Raw genomic sequence first — 16,513 nt, 5'->3', positions numbered from 1 at the left:
GCAATGAAGTAAAACATTTCACACGTATTGAAATATATCAATGTGTGGCAATGAGTATGCACACACATAGTGAGCCAGCCAAAAGTTTCAACCTTTAACTTGTGCAGAAGAATTAACAGTGCATAAGTAGTCCTTGATCAATGTGTGGCAATGGGCATACGTGAGCCAGCCAAAAGTTTCAAACTTTAACTTGTGCAGAAGAATTCACAGTACATAAGTAGACAAAGGGCAACATAATCTGCTGCAGTGCTATGTACAGACACCAAGAAAAGTTCACCGGCTAACTCTGCTAATAATGGGCATGTTTACCTCTTGGCTAATGAGTTGCAGGCTTGCACGCTTTAGGGCATGGCTCGTCTGCCGCGGCCTATTTTGGTTACTTGTTTAACGCAGACGCAAAGGGAAGGAAAATGTGACCAGGGCAAGTTGAGAAACGAATTTTTGAAAAATCTCGGAACAAAATGGCCATGGCTGGCACACAACAATAATCGGAGGTCATTAATTCAGTTAGCAGTGATGACACACTGGAGGGTAACCCAAAATATGCATGTGTATAAATAGCTCATACAGAAATAACAAGTATAATGTGCAATGTGTATAATAAGCCACTAATTCTGTGTGGCATTATATTGCATCTACCACAATGTCGGGTGATTTATTAAATGGTAAATTGCAAGTGGTCCTTGTACTGTACAGTGTCCGCACATGTTAAGGAATCCAATATAATGTGCCAGCCACTAGTACTACAACCCTCATAGTGCATGTGTTGCTTGGGGACGTAAAACCCTCAATGTTACAACTTGCAGAAGAGATTCTTAAAACAGCCAGTATAAGTAGCACTATATCATATTCACGTATCATGCGTATGTCCTCTTAATTGTTACAGAGCCGAACGCTTGAGCCAGCCTGTTTTTGCTGGCGCTGGATTCCAGATACTACTAATTTCCCCAACAGCAAAATAGAGTGCAACAGTCATGACCAGGGGATGGCAAATTATATACCGCAAAACCCTTGGGTTCTGCAGAGTACTTTTTGGAATTTTTGAGCTGCTGAAGCCATGCATGTCTCAACATTAAGTTTCACTACTTTATTTTTTCACTAATCGCGCTACAACTGGTTATAGAGACTGATTTCAGCATACAGTTAATCATTATTAATTGAATTCTGGCATTTCTCGAGTGGCTGTATGGCTAAGTGCCCGTTGAACAGGAGGAGAAAGAAGCCATATAACATGGGGTTCCCTGGTACTAAGCTGTTAGTATGCGTCAGTAATAAGTATATTCAAAACCACTGGTCATAACAATGCTCAGACTAACATGGCACACAACAGTTCCACGAAGCAACCTTACATTTCATAAAAGTAACGCAGCAAGAGCAAAGCAAGTACAGTATATGTGCAACCAGAGCAGAATTATAAACTAGCATAGCAGCCACGTCACTCACTGTGGTGAACTGTGTGTGTGAAAGACGCTTAGCACAAGGGTGTTGTGGCTCAAGAGAAGAGCCACAACCCCCCTTACATAACAAATACAAAACACTTATGAACATGACAAATAAATACTTCAACAAAGAGAACACATAAGTAGTAGGCAGCAATCAAGAACTAAATATTTTAATCATTTAGTGACAAGATGCGTCATGACTCATGAATATTAACAGTATATTTATGCTTCTTTCTGATGGGAGCATCTGCTTCGACTTTGTATCTGTGCTTCTGTTGACAAATGAGGTGTACCCACGTAGCCTTGTGTGGCACATTAACTTAAGAAACTTCAGACTTCAGCCTACTGAACAGAACATACCTTGCCGGTTTGGCCTCCTTTCAACCAGATTCTTACACACATTCGATATGTGGGCACTGGGCACACTACGTGATTTCTTGTCCAAAGGCGGAATGTAATTCCTTTAATGATATACACATTTTTCAGAGGTTGCGGCAGCAAATATGAAAACGCTTTTTGGGTTTTGGAAAAGAGCAGAACGTCATCTGAAAAAAAGGTCTAGTAGCAAATGCGGCTAATGCTTTTTTAGAGCCTCATGATGTGTTACTCGCCTTCTCTGATGCCCTTTTCTAATTTGGCCCAGTACTTTCTTGTATCCGTTGCTTTGAGAATGCAGTTTCTCAGTCCGCTTGAGGATTTGAGGGGTGTACGCACATGTGCGTCTCCTCTGCCTTTTCTTTGGTGCTTCCGGTGCAGATGTCACCGTTGCCTGTCCAACGCTGGCCTATCTGGCATCATTGAGGCCACTCGGCCAGCTTCATCTGAAAAAAATCTGAAAAAAAAAAACAGATGTCTTTTAGTAAACCTCACAGAGCAGCCTAGATCCCATTCAAATTACTGTTAGGGTGCAATCACAGGGAAACCAATTGCCTACCGTGCAATGCTATGTCATGTTTTGTTTGAAGTCATGAATATAATTACGCAGAAATGAGCATTCGTAGGTGAAGTTTATCATGTAGTGGTCGGAAGATTTTCCCATCTAAGGACCACAAAATCTTAACCACAGAAATTAAATGTGGCAAAAAAGCAGTTCATTAGAGAACTTAAAAATTTTATGAAACATTGGCAGAAAGCAACAACTCATGCAAAGTAATTGTTTTTGTATTAGTTCATACATAAGCGAAGTTTACAAAAATGCGACTGCGGCACATTGTATTTCCTCATGTACCTCGTTCGGCTACTGGGTCATCATTTGCATGCACCGCATCAAGGTTCGGGGTGCCATGCCCAGTGTAGGCTGTGGAACGGCGAGCTGCAGCTGGTACCAAGTGCAGGTGGCAGGGGATGGGTGCCGCATTTCTCACATCTGATATGCTAGAAAGTCGAGACAGGTCACATTCATGTAAACGTGGCTGCGAGACAACTGGTTTCTCGAGTGCTCTATATATGTTGTATTATCAGCAGTTTAAATACTTTGTGGACAAAGTGACTGAACGTATGCCAATAATAACTATACGTTTTGTTCTGAAAACAGTGAACAGCTTAAGTATTTACGCAGCTGTGTTTGAACAGTGTGTACATTTTCATGACATGTATGAGTAATGCAAATGGGAAAATGAAATAATTTTTTGCATTTAAGTAAAATTGATGCACTATTACAGACCTCTCGATATCCATCACGAAAGTATTAAGGTTACCGGTCCATAATTTTTTATACAAATGAAAAAATGGGTATTTTGCAAAAAATTCTCGTTTTCTTTGTGTAAACTAGCTTTGCATTGCGTATGGGAAAAAAAAGGGAGGAGTGAACGAAGATGGGTACAGAAAAAGTAAAAAAAAAAGCGGCCCGCGCAAAAGGCGCTGCCTTGCTTATCAAGACTTACCTAAAGCGTCCTCGGCCTCCCACTCCCCCAACCGGCGGAAGCGACGCGAAACCGCGAAAAAAGCCATAACGAACTAGGCGAAACTGTTTCTGGGATCTTCACGAAAGCGGACGCGACAGAAAGGAATGAGGTAAGAGATGCGTCACGGGATAGGAATACTGTGGGGAGTTCGGTGCCCTCCAGTGTGTGGTCGATCGTGCGCGTTTAGAGCGAGAAACGTCAGGGACAGCCGGGGCGGAGGGCTGAGGGAAATTTACAATGCTTAGAGCAGGCGGCAGGTTGTACCACGTAAAAGCTGTGCCTGGAGCGGCAGCACTACGGTACATAATAGTTTCGAGCAACGCTTCCGCCAGGCACACTGGGGAGTTCAGCACGAATATCGCCAATTAAAGCTGCCTGTGCATCTAAAGAAAAAAAAAAAACTCCGACGGCTTTTCTGTATGCAGCTCACGGCGCGCTTTCGACTTTCAGCGCGCTGCCCCAACCTGCTGGTGTTAGCGAGGCCTTCGCGATAATGAGACGTTCACATCGCGGCTGCAGAGCACGCACGAACAACACGCACGCAAAATATATGAAAGCGCTAAATTCCATAAAACCTAAACCAAACTGTAACAGCGAGACACTTAAGATTATTAAGCCAGACAGTGAGGCGCGCGCGCGCGCGCACGCACGCACGCACGCACGCACGCACGCACGCACACACACACACACACACACACACACACACACACAAATGTAAGCAAGCAAACAAAAGGGCTGGAAAATTGCCGGAAATATTAAGCTTATATTATTGTACAGAAATGTTCTCGCCCGCTTTTGTAACACTACACAACAATTACGAACATCTTTTATGCGCGGTGATGTCTTTCAATTGTACTATTTTTTTTTCACTGATTGTCACTGCCATCATTTTCGAATGGCATTATTTTTTACCGTGTAGCACCGAAGGAGACCGGATGACATTCGATGCATCGAATGACATTCGGTTGGTTGGTTTTTTGGGGAAAGGAAATGGCGCAGTATCTGTCTCATATATCGGCGGACACCTGAACCGCGCCGTAAGGATAGGGATAAAGGAGGGAGTGAAAGAAGCTACCACTTGACCTACATCGACGCACCACGTGATATGACGTCACAACAGCTGTGAAAGCTGGGGTTCAACTCGTGCGCTCGCTTGCGGACGCGCAGCCTCCGCCGGCGGCCTAATTCCCGCTCCTACCGCTAGGAGATACTGACGTCACGCACTCCTTGAGTCAGTTGAGCAGCGAGATGGCCAGGGAGAGGGCGGCTCGCCAGACCGCAAAGCGCAAGTTACAAAGAGCCACGGAAACGGGATAAGAACGAGAAGTACGGCTTGCCAAGCGACGTATGCTTCGCATCGTAGGCTTAACCATAAGCTAAGCCAGGCCATTTTTTTAGTCTCCTAGCCTACACTTCCAAAGAAAGCGGTGTAGGAAGTGTAGTTATCGTGCTACACTACGCGTAAAAGAAATACGTTCGTGTAGGTGGGCGGAGCTACACTTTTTCTACACTGGTAAAAAAAAATAGACCCGTGGTACACTACCTAGTGTAGGTAAAAAAAAAAAGGCCCTAGTGTCAATGGCAGATGCCGGGGCTAGCAAAAATCTTCTCCTTCCTTTTCATTATTATTTTCACCACCACCTCAAATGGTACGCCGCGGCCCGCCGCTGCCGCCCGGTTTTTAAACAGCAACTACGACGCCGTTGCTAAGCTGCCCGGACAAGGTGGCCTGATAATAATAATTGGTTTTTGGGAAAAGTGGCGCAGTATCTGTCTCATATATCGTTGGACGCCTGAACCGCGCCGTAAGGGAAGGGATAAAGGAGGGAGTGAAAGACGAAAGGAAGAAAGAGGTGTCGTAGTGGAGGGCTTCGGAATAATTTTGACCACCTGGGGATCTTTAACGTGCACTGACATCGCATAGCACACGGGCGCCTTAACATTTCGCCTCCATCGGTAGTTACACGCAGTGACCGAACGCTCCGCGAGTTCTACCTTGAACGATTAATAACTGGACGCCCCACCCCAGTTGTAGCCACCACAGTCCTGTGCGCGTTTGTTTTAATTCCTACAACATGAACTAATCACGCGAACAACCTGGACACATTTCTTATTGTGTAAATAGTTTGTATACTACTTCTCCCCCATCCTCTCTTCCTGTCCCCTCACCTCTTTCATTTCATTTCATTTCTCCATTCTGCCTGCTATCCTTTTTTTCACTCCCTCCTTTATCCCTTCCCTTACGGCGCGGTTCAGGTGTCCAACAATATATGATACAGATACTGCGCCATTTTCCTTTCCCCAAAAAACAATTATTATTATTATTATTATTATTATCCTTTATTTCCGCTGCCCCAGCTCAGGTGCTTCAGTATCGATGGCAGATGCCGGGGCTAGCAAAAATCTTTTCCTTCCTTTTTACTATGATTTTAATTTTAAAAAAAAACACTGCAACTACCACCACCATCGGAACGCAGTCGCCGCGGTCGGGTTCGAACCCGGTTACTCCGGAGCAGTAGCCGAGCGCCTCCCGATCTAGAAAAACACGTGATTTCCTCCACACTTTTCTCTCAGGGTGTATGGAAAGGGCCTCTCCTGAGTTTCCTTCCACCATCTCTCTAGTTAATAGCAAGAAACTTCATGCCGCGACCTGGCCAATAGAGGCAGTGTATTATATCTAATAGGCCTGTACGGACTGACATTTTCCGGACCTGTTTGGCTCGCCAGCAGTATTCAAGCCGTCATATAAATTCTGCAGTTGAACCTTATTCATTTAAACTACAGGAGAGATAGAAAACTTGATCAGGCAAAATGGGAATCATACGGATAGCCAAGGGAGGCGTACTGATTCACGAAGGTGACGAAGGTGAGCGCGGGAGGAAATGGTGGTGCATTTCAAAGCGGAGTCAGCGTACCCGCGGAAAATGCGCCGCAACCCTGACTCTACCGTTGTAAAAACGTAAACAACTGGCGTTTCGATGACAGGCAAGACGCCTCTCATTATACGCCAGCCACCGCAGAGTGCATGTCGCCGAATACGATGCAGATTTGGGCTCTAGTCATTAGGCCTAATGACAAAGACCAACGCCGACAGATTTTGGCTCTATTCGTTAGGCCTAATTGATGACAAAGGCCACCGCCGACGAAGTGCTTGCTTCGGCCGTTTTTCGGTTCTTGTTTCGCCATCTTCTCGTTCCGTATCGATCGTACTGCGGGCGCAGCGCAGTTCCCGCATCGGCGTGTTCGCTTTCCCGTCTAGACTTTGTCCCAATCCTTGCGTTCATCAGCGACATGCCTAGGGCAGCACAGCCAGGCCGAGCTCGTGAAAGCGGTCGCCGCCCGTAGTCTGTGCACGTGTCGCGCGGCGAAATTAATCACGAGGAGCTTTAAAATGTGTGCAATACAACTGACCCCTTTCTCCAGCGTATTGGCAATAAGTTCGTGATTTTTTCGGTGAAATATGATTTTCCGGACTACCTGATTTTTCGGTCTTTTTCGCGGTCCCGAGAGGGTCCGAAAAATGGGTATTTGCTATTGACTGTATTTGCCATTGTCTCCAGTTCACAGAGCTAGTTATTCCCAAAAGGCATGCAGTTTTTGTTTTCTTATATACCTTATGGTATCCAGCCAAAGTATGGTAAGGGTTATGAAAGTTTTTGTGAAGCTTCTGTTGTCAGGTGTTGGTCACATCATTTCAGATTGATTTGTTTTGCATATGCCTCATATTGTGAAGAGGTTTGATCTATATAGTCTACTACTTTTTTATCTGTATTTTTCATCTAGACTCATGTCTACATTTCTGGCACAGACATTTCACGCATTGTGTGAGCACCAATTGCAGCCATTCATGTGTAGTTTCTCTGGCACGGTTTGCATTCTGCCGATGGTTCTTTAACCGTATACCTTGTAAACACCCCTGAAGTATGTTATAGGCATTGTAGTTACACAGAAGTAATAGCACTAAGCTCAAAATTGTTACCTAATTTATCAAATATTTCACCTCTGCACACTGGAGGAACCTCACATGTTGTCTTGAACACTCATTCACTTTGCCTTAATTTAAGCTGGCATGTGCATTGATTGATGATGTGCAATTTTGGATGGTGATGTAATGTGTCGAAACATGGTCACAAAGTCCAAGGTCCTTCATAGCTCTTCATAGCTCTTTCACCTGGAGTGCTGGTGTGGACAGTCATCAGAAGCCCTGCCTTGTTCTGCATGCAGTTAGCTGGGCGAGGGACAGTTGCAGGGGCACCGTACATGAACACATGAGTTTGAAAGACGGTGAACAGAGGAAGAAAGCACAGTGAGAGGCAGAGTCCTGCAGCCCACCTGAGTTGAGAGATGCATTTTATCCGAGAGTAAAGATGAACAGGTATAGTGCTTAGGCGTGTGCACAGCTCTTGAAAAGAAAAAGAAATTACCATCAAGCAGAGGAAGGCGGTACTGAAAAGTGTTTTAATTATATGACTGTTACAATTTTTCACAGTTAAAAAAATTTTTTTTGGAGAATACCTTTTTTTACCTCTCCAATGCCACTCGTGATATTGCACCTTAGTGGGAAAGCCGGCTCACAGTTCTCTGAAAAGGCATACATTACAATTTTTGAGGAAACTCTTAACATAACTTATGTGCTGTAACGGGAATTTCTGCATGAAATTTGACTGTTAAGGTTGTAAGGCTGGTGGGTTTTATCGTATTTTTTATGGTGTTCTTAACTGAGAAGCCCTTTTTCTTTGCCTGCTACAGCTTAGGTGGTGGTGACATTACCCTCATAGATCACGTTTGAATGATAGTCCACCATTAAATAGCAAGAGTGGATTAATTGTGCTTGCTGCACTCAGGTTAGTGGCTGTTTGCTTTTCTTATGTTGGAGTCAAGTTGTGGACCATTTGACAAGAAGGTTTTACAAGGGCGACAGTGGTTAAGGAGAGAGAGAGAAAGTAAAGTTTAATGAGAGGAAAAGTGAGAGGTCGGCCGGCGGCAACATGACCCTAGCCTACAACTACACATGGGGGCAGTGATGTGATTGATGCGCCAATTGCACCAAACTGTGCCAAAAGGCAAAGCGTGCTACATACTGCTGCATTACAACAAATTATGAGTAGTAATCTACGCCAAGCTTGCGCAAAAACCATATTTTCTGGTGAACAAAATTCTTGGGCACCGCGTGTTATCCTACCTCTGCTTAAGCAGCACTATTGGAAAACGGAATTTTTCTTAAATCGGTTTTTAGTGTGTGTCCCAGCTAACTTGGACCAAGATTTTGGAAAAACCTAACCGTTCTTCAGAACTGAAATCGTGTGGATGTTGTTAAGGTTTATCTGAAGTTACAGTACCATTTTTTTTTGCTCGGCCTACTTGAATAATTATTGGAGATAAATTAACCTTTTAAATATAGCTTGAAATGTTCCAGTGCCAACAAGTAGTTTGTGCAGCTCCACAAATATAGTCCAACCCAGGCACTTCCAGTGAGATAGATTTAGCGTGGCTGTTTTAATTAGAGAAAAACGAAAGACCAAGGAGTTTAAAAATTATCACGTGACAGCGCTCTCAGTGTGCCGCAGTTACAGTGCTCTCATCCGTGCTTTGTAGAAAACATAGCTCGCTTCGCGCCTTTCATGCTGCACACGACAGAGCTTCGTGTTGTGCTTGGTTCCAAGATAAGTGCCAGTGGGTTCGGGCAGCAGCTGAAAGAAAGCCAGCTCCCGTTTCTGCTGCGATAATTGTGCTCTCATGCTAGCAGAATGCACAATGCGTTGCCAGCCGATAGATAGAAGCCCTTTCTCGCAAGCGAAGAGAAGGCGCGGTGCTGGCAATGTTTTTTACAAATTGTGGATGGGAGCGCTTAAATCGCAACGCATTCGGGCGCACGGAGCGCGTTGCCACGTCGTAGTTTTTAAACTCCGGGAGCTTTCGTTTTCCCCCGAATAAAAACGGCCACACTAAGGCTATCTCGTTGGAAGTGCCTGGGTTGGGCAATATTTGTGGAGCTCCATAACTTTCCTATTGACACCTGAACGTTTCAAGATATATTTAAAAAGTTAATTTATCTCCCATAATTATTCAAGTCCGACGAGCAAGAAAATAATAATGAAATTTGAGATAAACCCTAACAGCATCAACGCGATTTAAGTTCCAAAGAACACTTAGGTTTCTTTAATATCTTGGTCCAAGTTAGCTGGGACGCCCTGTATACATATGCAGGCAGGCATCATGCTGGCTGGACACCATGCCGGCCGGGCATGTTGTCACCCTGCGTAGTGAAACAGAGAGGCACAATAGGCCTGCAGCACGCAGGGATTTACTCTGGTCATCTCGTGGTGTAGAAAGCATGCCGGAAATGCGCATCTCACAAGCATTCACAAATGGCACCGGTGTCGACTTCCACGTCCTTGCTGGGCTGAAGTGGGGAAACTACTCTACCGCGAAGTTCCTGGTGGGCACCGATTTTGGGGTTCGCTTCGTTGTCGTATCAAAAAGAGGAAAGTAGTCATAGATAATTTTTTTCACTCACATTGAACTATTTCCCTGCAATGCGGTTCCCGTTTTCCACTTCAGATTCAACGGCACGCTAGTTCAATTTTGCATTGCATTTTTGCCTCGCAAGCAGCATCATGTTGAGTAAGAAGAACGCACTACACGCGCAAAGTCATAACACTGAAATCGAAACATTCGAGAATATGACTGGACTGCATGTGGCCGTTGAATTCAGTCCTGTTGTTGCGAGATTATGAGATTCTAGCCATTGGATAAAATTTAAAAATTACGTTCTTAGCATAGCGCGATCCGCATTCCACTACCGTGAACCAAATCCGCTGTGAGCTATCTACGCACTATGCAGATGGCCCTGAAGAGCGCACGCCTGCCACTGCCCAGGTGTAGTTCAGTCCCCGCAGAAGCGGATCACGCTGCACTAAAGCTGTAATAAGTCTGTTGTTTTTTTCTTTTACTTATTGATTTTCTTTTGAAGCATAGTTACTAGGAACGGCAAAAAATGACATGTAATTGTGCGTAATGTTTTGCCGTATTTAAGTCGAACCGACAAAAAAATTTTTTTATCAAAACTCGTTTTATACACCATAAAATAAGGTATATATCTGCGCCAAGTGCTCACTTTTCTGCGCCAAAGCGCACTTTTGGCTGCTCCAAAAGCAGCTTCGAAGTAACTTCAGTCAGTCATTTCACTGCGTAGGTGAAAGGGGAGGGAAGAAAAGGGAGTGGTAGAGTGGGATGGATGGTAATGATGTCATAATACAATGTATTACATCAGGTGACCCAGACAGTAGAGATATTCATGCATGTATCAGTGATTGCATAGGCGGTCAAAATCTTCTGTAGCAACTGGAGCTGGTAAAGCTCCATGTTTTCTCTTGTATTTATTTCTGCTGTGGACAGATTGAAAACACTCCCATGGTCAGATATTGTGGTTATTCTTTGTTTAGCAACTGACATGTCACGTGTTTTTATGCTGAAATATAGTGCCACAGTGTATTGTGGCTCTCTGTAGTGTTAGCATAAATGAAATGGCCTCTTCAGTTTTATTTTACTAGTTAGTGTGGAGCATAAAAGCCAGTGATATGGATGTAGCTGAAGAGTTCGTCTCAAGTGAAAAATGCTTGGTGTATGCAAGTTTTTGTGATGCTGCACAGATTATTGCGGTAAACAAGTTTTTGTGCTTCAGAGCCATTGTCATTGGAACTGATAGATAATGTGTGAATCATAAACTAAGCAATTGTTGATCAAGTGTTCTGCTAGTCGTTCAATTAAATTAGCTTGTATGATACTGAAAAATGCTAAATTAGCAGACTGTGAGTACAGCATGAAAATTAAGCCAACGGATAATTTGCATTAACACGTATTTGTGCTGAACTTTCAGGATTGTACTCTTGTCTGAATCATTGCATATTGCTGTCAAGGCTGTGTATTTGCTCTTGTGGAAGCCTTTTTAAGAGTAGCAGTTAATGCATGTTAAATTTATGCCAACAGATACACTTGACATGGGTCGAGGTCTGATGTCAAGGAGATGTTATTTTCGACTTGTTTCAGCTGCTTCATCGCCTGACAACTCCAGGATACTGGTAAGCGTGCTACTTGGTCAGCTACTTGTATGTAGGTATGTGTGTGTGAAGTTGCATTGTTTGTGGCCCATAGTTACCTTTTAATATTTGTCAGCCAATCTTCTTCAATTTACCATTCTGTACGCCAGGTCTTCGACAGCATACATCAGGGCTGCTGTCGCATTGCTTGTGAAAATTTCCATACTGTTAATATTTTATGCTTAAGGTATGACTGAACTTTATGATAAAAATGAAAAGTATGTAATGGCTTAGTGGCTGTACCATTCATTTGTTGAGCCCAAGCACACATGATTAAATCCCCGCAGTGGTGGCTGCATTTTCGTGTAGGCAAAATCCAAAAACACCTGTGTATTGTTCGATGTCAGTGAGTGTAAAGAGTGCACATTAAAAGGTCGTCTGAAATAAATCAGAGCCCTCTGCTGCAACATCTCTCATAGCTCATGTGCAGTTTTGGCGTTAAATTCCAGATACCTTACCAAAAACTGTGTTTTTGCTTTACAGAAAAATGATCTGTATACGATTGTCAACCAGCAGTCCGGGAGCAAAAACCGGGGAAAGCCAGAGCAGGGCACCTCAATGGCTTCGCTACTTCAACAGGTGAGCATAGTTTATCCCATTCATAGAATTTTTTTTTCTTGAATAAGGGCACATATTGTGCGATTTTGATTTTAAATTAATCTGTACAGTCATGGCCATATTAATACGGAGCACGCTTTGACGATCAAACTCCTCTCATGCCGTGCCTAGCAAAAATTCATAGGTACGTGATGCACATAAATGCTTGAAATTCTGCTGGTGCATTCACGTATAACCCCAAGAAACCTTTATATTTTCTTTTTGGAACATGCAAGAAAAGTTCAAACACCATAGAGTGCTCTATATTAATTTGGTCACACTTGTATGTTTCTGTAGAGGGAATGCTGAACTGCCTATGCTGCATTGTGTCATATCCCTACTTCTGCTCAGTCCTGTGTAAGCATTGTTTTCACTAAATAGATCATGCACCAACCAGCTCAACTGTTTACCTTGTTAAAGCACTTGGGTCAGGCTGCACAATTATATTGAACCTGCTACACACTACTACAAAGGGCAGTTTTATGGGGAAGTTATGCCGGTGTTATGCTTAAATGCAATTTCAACTGCCAGCGGGAGCCACAGCCAACAAACACTAAGCAGTGGGATGCCCTTCCTGATGTGAAGGGTGTAACTCGTTCGTTTGTTCACATTGTTTGACAAAAAGGGTGACAGTGGTTATTTACGGAACCTGATTCCATTATGGGGTGTCCGAATATGCACACTTTCCTCAGCAATGTGCTCAGTACTGCAGCAAACATTACAGAAAACAAACATATGGAGCTTGCCTGCAGTGTAATCAGGCTCTTTTCTCTTCCAATTTCTTTCCTTTCTTCTCTGGATTAAGTTGGATGATTTACTCAAATACAGACTACAGAATTTATAATGCACTATGTTGCAGTGGCGGTCGCAACTTCTCCATCAGGGTGCAGCCTCTCTGGATGGCATCCTGCTCCGTTCTATTCTTATCTCGCTTCATCTCTTCTACAGAGTCTCCCTGATTCCTCCTCTTGAGGTCCTCCGTTCCTATATGATTCTTGGTTGCTATTGTTCTTCGCTCCTTTTTAAAATTCTTCCCGGTACCAAAAAGGCAACAGGCCTTAGTCGGTTCCGGAACCCAGAGGCTATTACACAGGCGTCTGCGGCTCCCAGATCATAGCATCACCACTACAGACCATGGCCAGATTGGGTGACAAGTCTTCCTGAGGCAGAGTGCTTTCCTGCAGCCATTTCCAGCACCAGCAGGTGTTTCGCCTCTCCTGCTGTCCACTTCTCCACCGCCAGCTTGCTGCCCACTCAGCAGTTTTAACAGTTCTGTGGCATGTAACATCCGCCACACTTTGTCCACATGCATGCGCATGCGTGCATGAGAGAAGAAGCTGCATCTTTTAGCGCGCAGGGGCAAAGCAGCCGTGCACACGACACCTGCACTCATTGTGTCATTGCCTTTTCGCTAAACCACCGCTGTGGCTCAGTGGTTAGGGCAGTCGGCTACTGATCTGGAGTACCCAGGTTCGAACCTGGCCGCAGCAATGCAAAGGCGTGCCTGTGTGCTGTGCAATGTTAGTGCATGTTAAAGATCCCCAGGTGGTCGAAATTATTCCGGAGCCCTCCACTACGGCACCTCTTTCTCTCTTTCTTCTTTCACTCCCAGTTTCTTCCTTTCCCTTGTGGTGCTGTTCCACTGTCCCCAGAGATGAGACAATTACTGCGCCATTTCCTTTTCTCAAAAACCAATTTTCAATTTCCTTTTTGCAAGCTTCAGGCTGCTAGCATTCAACTTGTTTTCCACCATCCCTGAGCTTCCCATATTGGCTGCTGTGCTTTGTTCCTGGCCACTCATTTCCATATTTTCACTCGTTTCCGGGAGTCAGGCTCTTACCAATATTTTTAAACTTCTGCCCTCATTTTTGGCATATCTGTTTTAGGTCTGCAGTGCATCCGTCATCTCCTTTTAAACTAAGACTTCTCATGCACTTGTAATGTGCCACTGAGGCATTTTTGTCACTCCCATGTCATTCGGGCCGGGCTTGAGCCTGGCCTTAATGTGGCCAGTCAACTTTGCTCTGTTTACTTTTTTGCTTTGGTCTGTGGTCAGATTTTTTATGCACGCACATTAAAAATGTTGCACATGTAAAGCTCTTTGTCTGTGCATATATCTTCTGTCGCAAGTAAAAAGGAAGCAGTTGAGCCAGAACATGTGTCCAGACATGAATTGTGACTGATCCATCTAGATTTATGAAGCTGCAAGACCTCAGTGACTTTGAGAGTGACTGAGCTAGAATGATTCATGCTAGAGAGATGGAATTGTTGCAACGATGTCACAGGCTTAAAAAAAAAATGGATGCCGGGTCGAGAATATATGTAATGCTTCGATGCATGCCACTGAAATTAATTTAGTACTTGCACTTCCTCTTTATGTTTGTTAATTTTCTGTTTTATATAAGGCCTGTTAGGTCGAAAGCCAACAGTGCAAAACATGGTACAGCAGGTGAGAGACACAGGACAGACTTGTGACTAGCAACTCCTGTTTCTTTTTCATGTCAAAGAAGAAATGTCCCACCTCTTTCATCTGTTGTCCTGTGTCTCGTGCTGTTCATTTTTTTTTTACCAAGTACCAGCCAGCTTTTATTCTGTTGCATTTGGTGAGGGAGCATCTTTATAGAAAAAGACTCTAGCACCATATACGTAGACTTACAATACCAGACATTGGTTAATGCCGGAAATTATGAAGTGTAAATTTGAATTTCGGCTTAATTTTCTATTATATGAGCTGCTGCTGCAAAATGTGCTAAAATTGGCCCCAATATGAATATTTTCCTGCTATACTAACTGTGCTCCTAAATACAGGTGACCATTCCCACCCGTGGCATTAGAAGTGAGAAATTAACATTTTTGCAATGCTGAAACATTCGTCATTCTTCAACCACCTGAGTAAATTTTTCTGCATGGGTTGTAGTGCAACGAAGGGCAGAAAACCTAGTCAGCTCTGACAAAGTACATGCAGCATTAGGGTGTGTAATTTTTGCATTGTTGTTGTGCATGCCGTGCATTGTATGCAAATGCTCATTTTGCTTAGAGTTTCACTTAGTAGAAATGAGCGACAGTGCTGATTGTTCTGATTAAGCTGCACTAGTCAGTTCGACCTCATCCTTTCCTGTTCTTTTTTTTTCCCCTTTTTTTGCAGAGGGAATGTGGAATGCCTTTTCGTGGTATCTTCACAAGAGGGGACAAGTGCAGGATGAGTTCTAGGTAAGTTTTATGCACTGTTCAAGCTGTTTTATGACTTGTTCAAGCTTATTAGCATACTGAACCAACAGTTCTAAAGGCTGGCACACATTCAGAATATAGGTAGCGGAGTGAGACCAATTGAAGAAAGGCCTCTGCTCATGCCGCAAAAGTATCGGAGATGTTCTTTGAATACTGATTTATTTATTTATTTATTTATTTATTTATTTACATACCTACACCTCCCTTGTGGGCATTAGTTTAGGGGGGGAAAAAACAATATGAGTGCACAGATGATATATAATACATATTCAGCTACAAATTGAAAGGCAGGAAACAAGCAGTGAAAAATAAAACGATACGTATACACGTAGTTGTCTTGATATTTGCATCACTTAATCACACTGTAAGTGGAAAAACAGGCATGAGAAGTTAAAAGCAATGCTAAAACCCATTAAAAAAGAATATTTTTCAGATCCTGGATAAAAGAGAAGGGGTCCCGGAAACAATTTCTCCAGGCAAACCATTCCACTCATGTATTGTCTTAGGGAAGAAGCTGTTCTTAAATAAGTTTATCCAGCAAGCATATTCACGCACTTTTCGGGAATGGTCCGTTCATGCAGATACATATGTTGGTTTCTTTAGATATCTATCTTTGTTGATGCCTGTTGTAGAGTAAAAGATATTATAAAATAGCGACAAGCGCAGGTATTCTCTTCTGGTTTCAAGCAGCGGCCACCCCAGGGTTTTGGAAAGATCTCGAGATCTCTTCGAAAAGTCATAATTACCAGGCACAAAGCGAGCAGCATGTGCCTGCATGCATTCAAGTTTTGCAGTGTTACACTGGGCTGACGGATCTCAAGCGTACTCAAGAATTGGACGTACATTTGACAGAAATAATGTTTCCTTTAGCTTAGTTGGTGCCTGATTAAAGTTTCGTCTGAGGAAATTTAACATTCGACTAGCCTTCAGATTTATGTTATGTATATGAGCATTCCATGACAAATTGGCAGAGAATACAACCCCCAAATATTTGTATTCGCTTGCAACCAACAGACAAGTTCCATCCATGGCATAATTGGTAAGCATTGGTTGTTGTAAACCTTACGAGATTGCATTTGGATAAATTAAGGGACATCTTCCAGGACTGGCACCACAAGAACATGGAGTCCAGGTCGTTCTGTAAATGTTGAGAGTCTGCCACACTGGTGATTTTGCGATAGATACAGCAATCATCCGCGTACAATCGAACACGGCTGGTGGTATCATGGTGGTATACGACAGA

General features: G+C 43.5%; 1 protein-coding gene across 8 annotated transcripts in view; it reads left to right on the top strand.

The window, feature by feature from the left end:
• The window catches only part of LOC144113463 (DDB1- and CUL4-associated factor 11), a 100,125-nt gene that overhangs the window by 30,033 nt on the left and 53,579 nt on the right, over window positions 1–16,513 (top strand). For 4 of the 8 annotated variants that reach the window (XM_077646548.1, XM_077646554.1, XM_077646552.1 and 1 more), the window contains 3 exons: window positions 11,396–11,427; window positions 11,929–12,024; window positions 15,188–15,252. In XM_077646548.1, the coding sequence (XP_077502674.1) occupies window positions 11,396–11,427; window positions 11,929–12,024; window positions 15,188–15,252 (193 nt within the window). Of the gene's footprint in view, window positions 1–11,335; window positions 11,428–11,928; window positions 12,025–15,187; window positions 15,253–16,513 lie in introns of all 8 variants that reach the window. The other 4 variants (XM_077646546.1, XM_077646550.1, XM_077646551.1 and 1 more) reach the window with 1 other exon arrangement.

The sequence above is a fragment of the Amblyomma americanum genome, chromosome 1 (assembly GCF_052857255.1).
Source record: "Amblyomma americanum isolate KBUSLIRL-KWMA chromosome 1, ASM5285725v1, whole genome shotgun sequence".
Lineage (NCBI taxonomy): Eukaryota > Metazoa > Arthropoda > Arachnida > Ixodida > Ixodidae > Amblyomma > Amblyomma americanum.
Note: the sequence above shows the minus strand (reverse complement) of the source record. Positions and strands in the feature narration are given on the sequence as shown.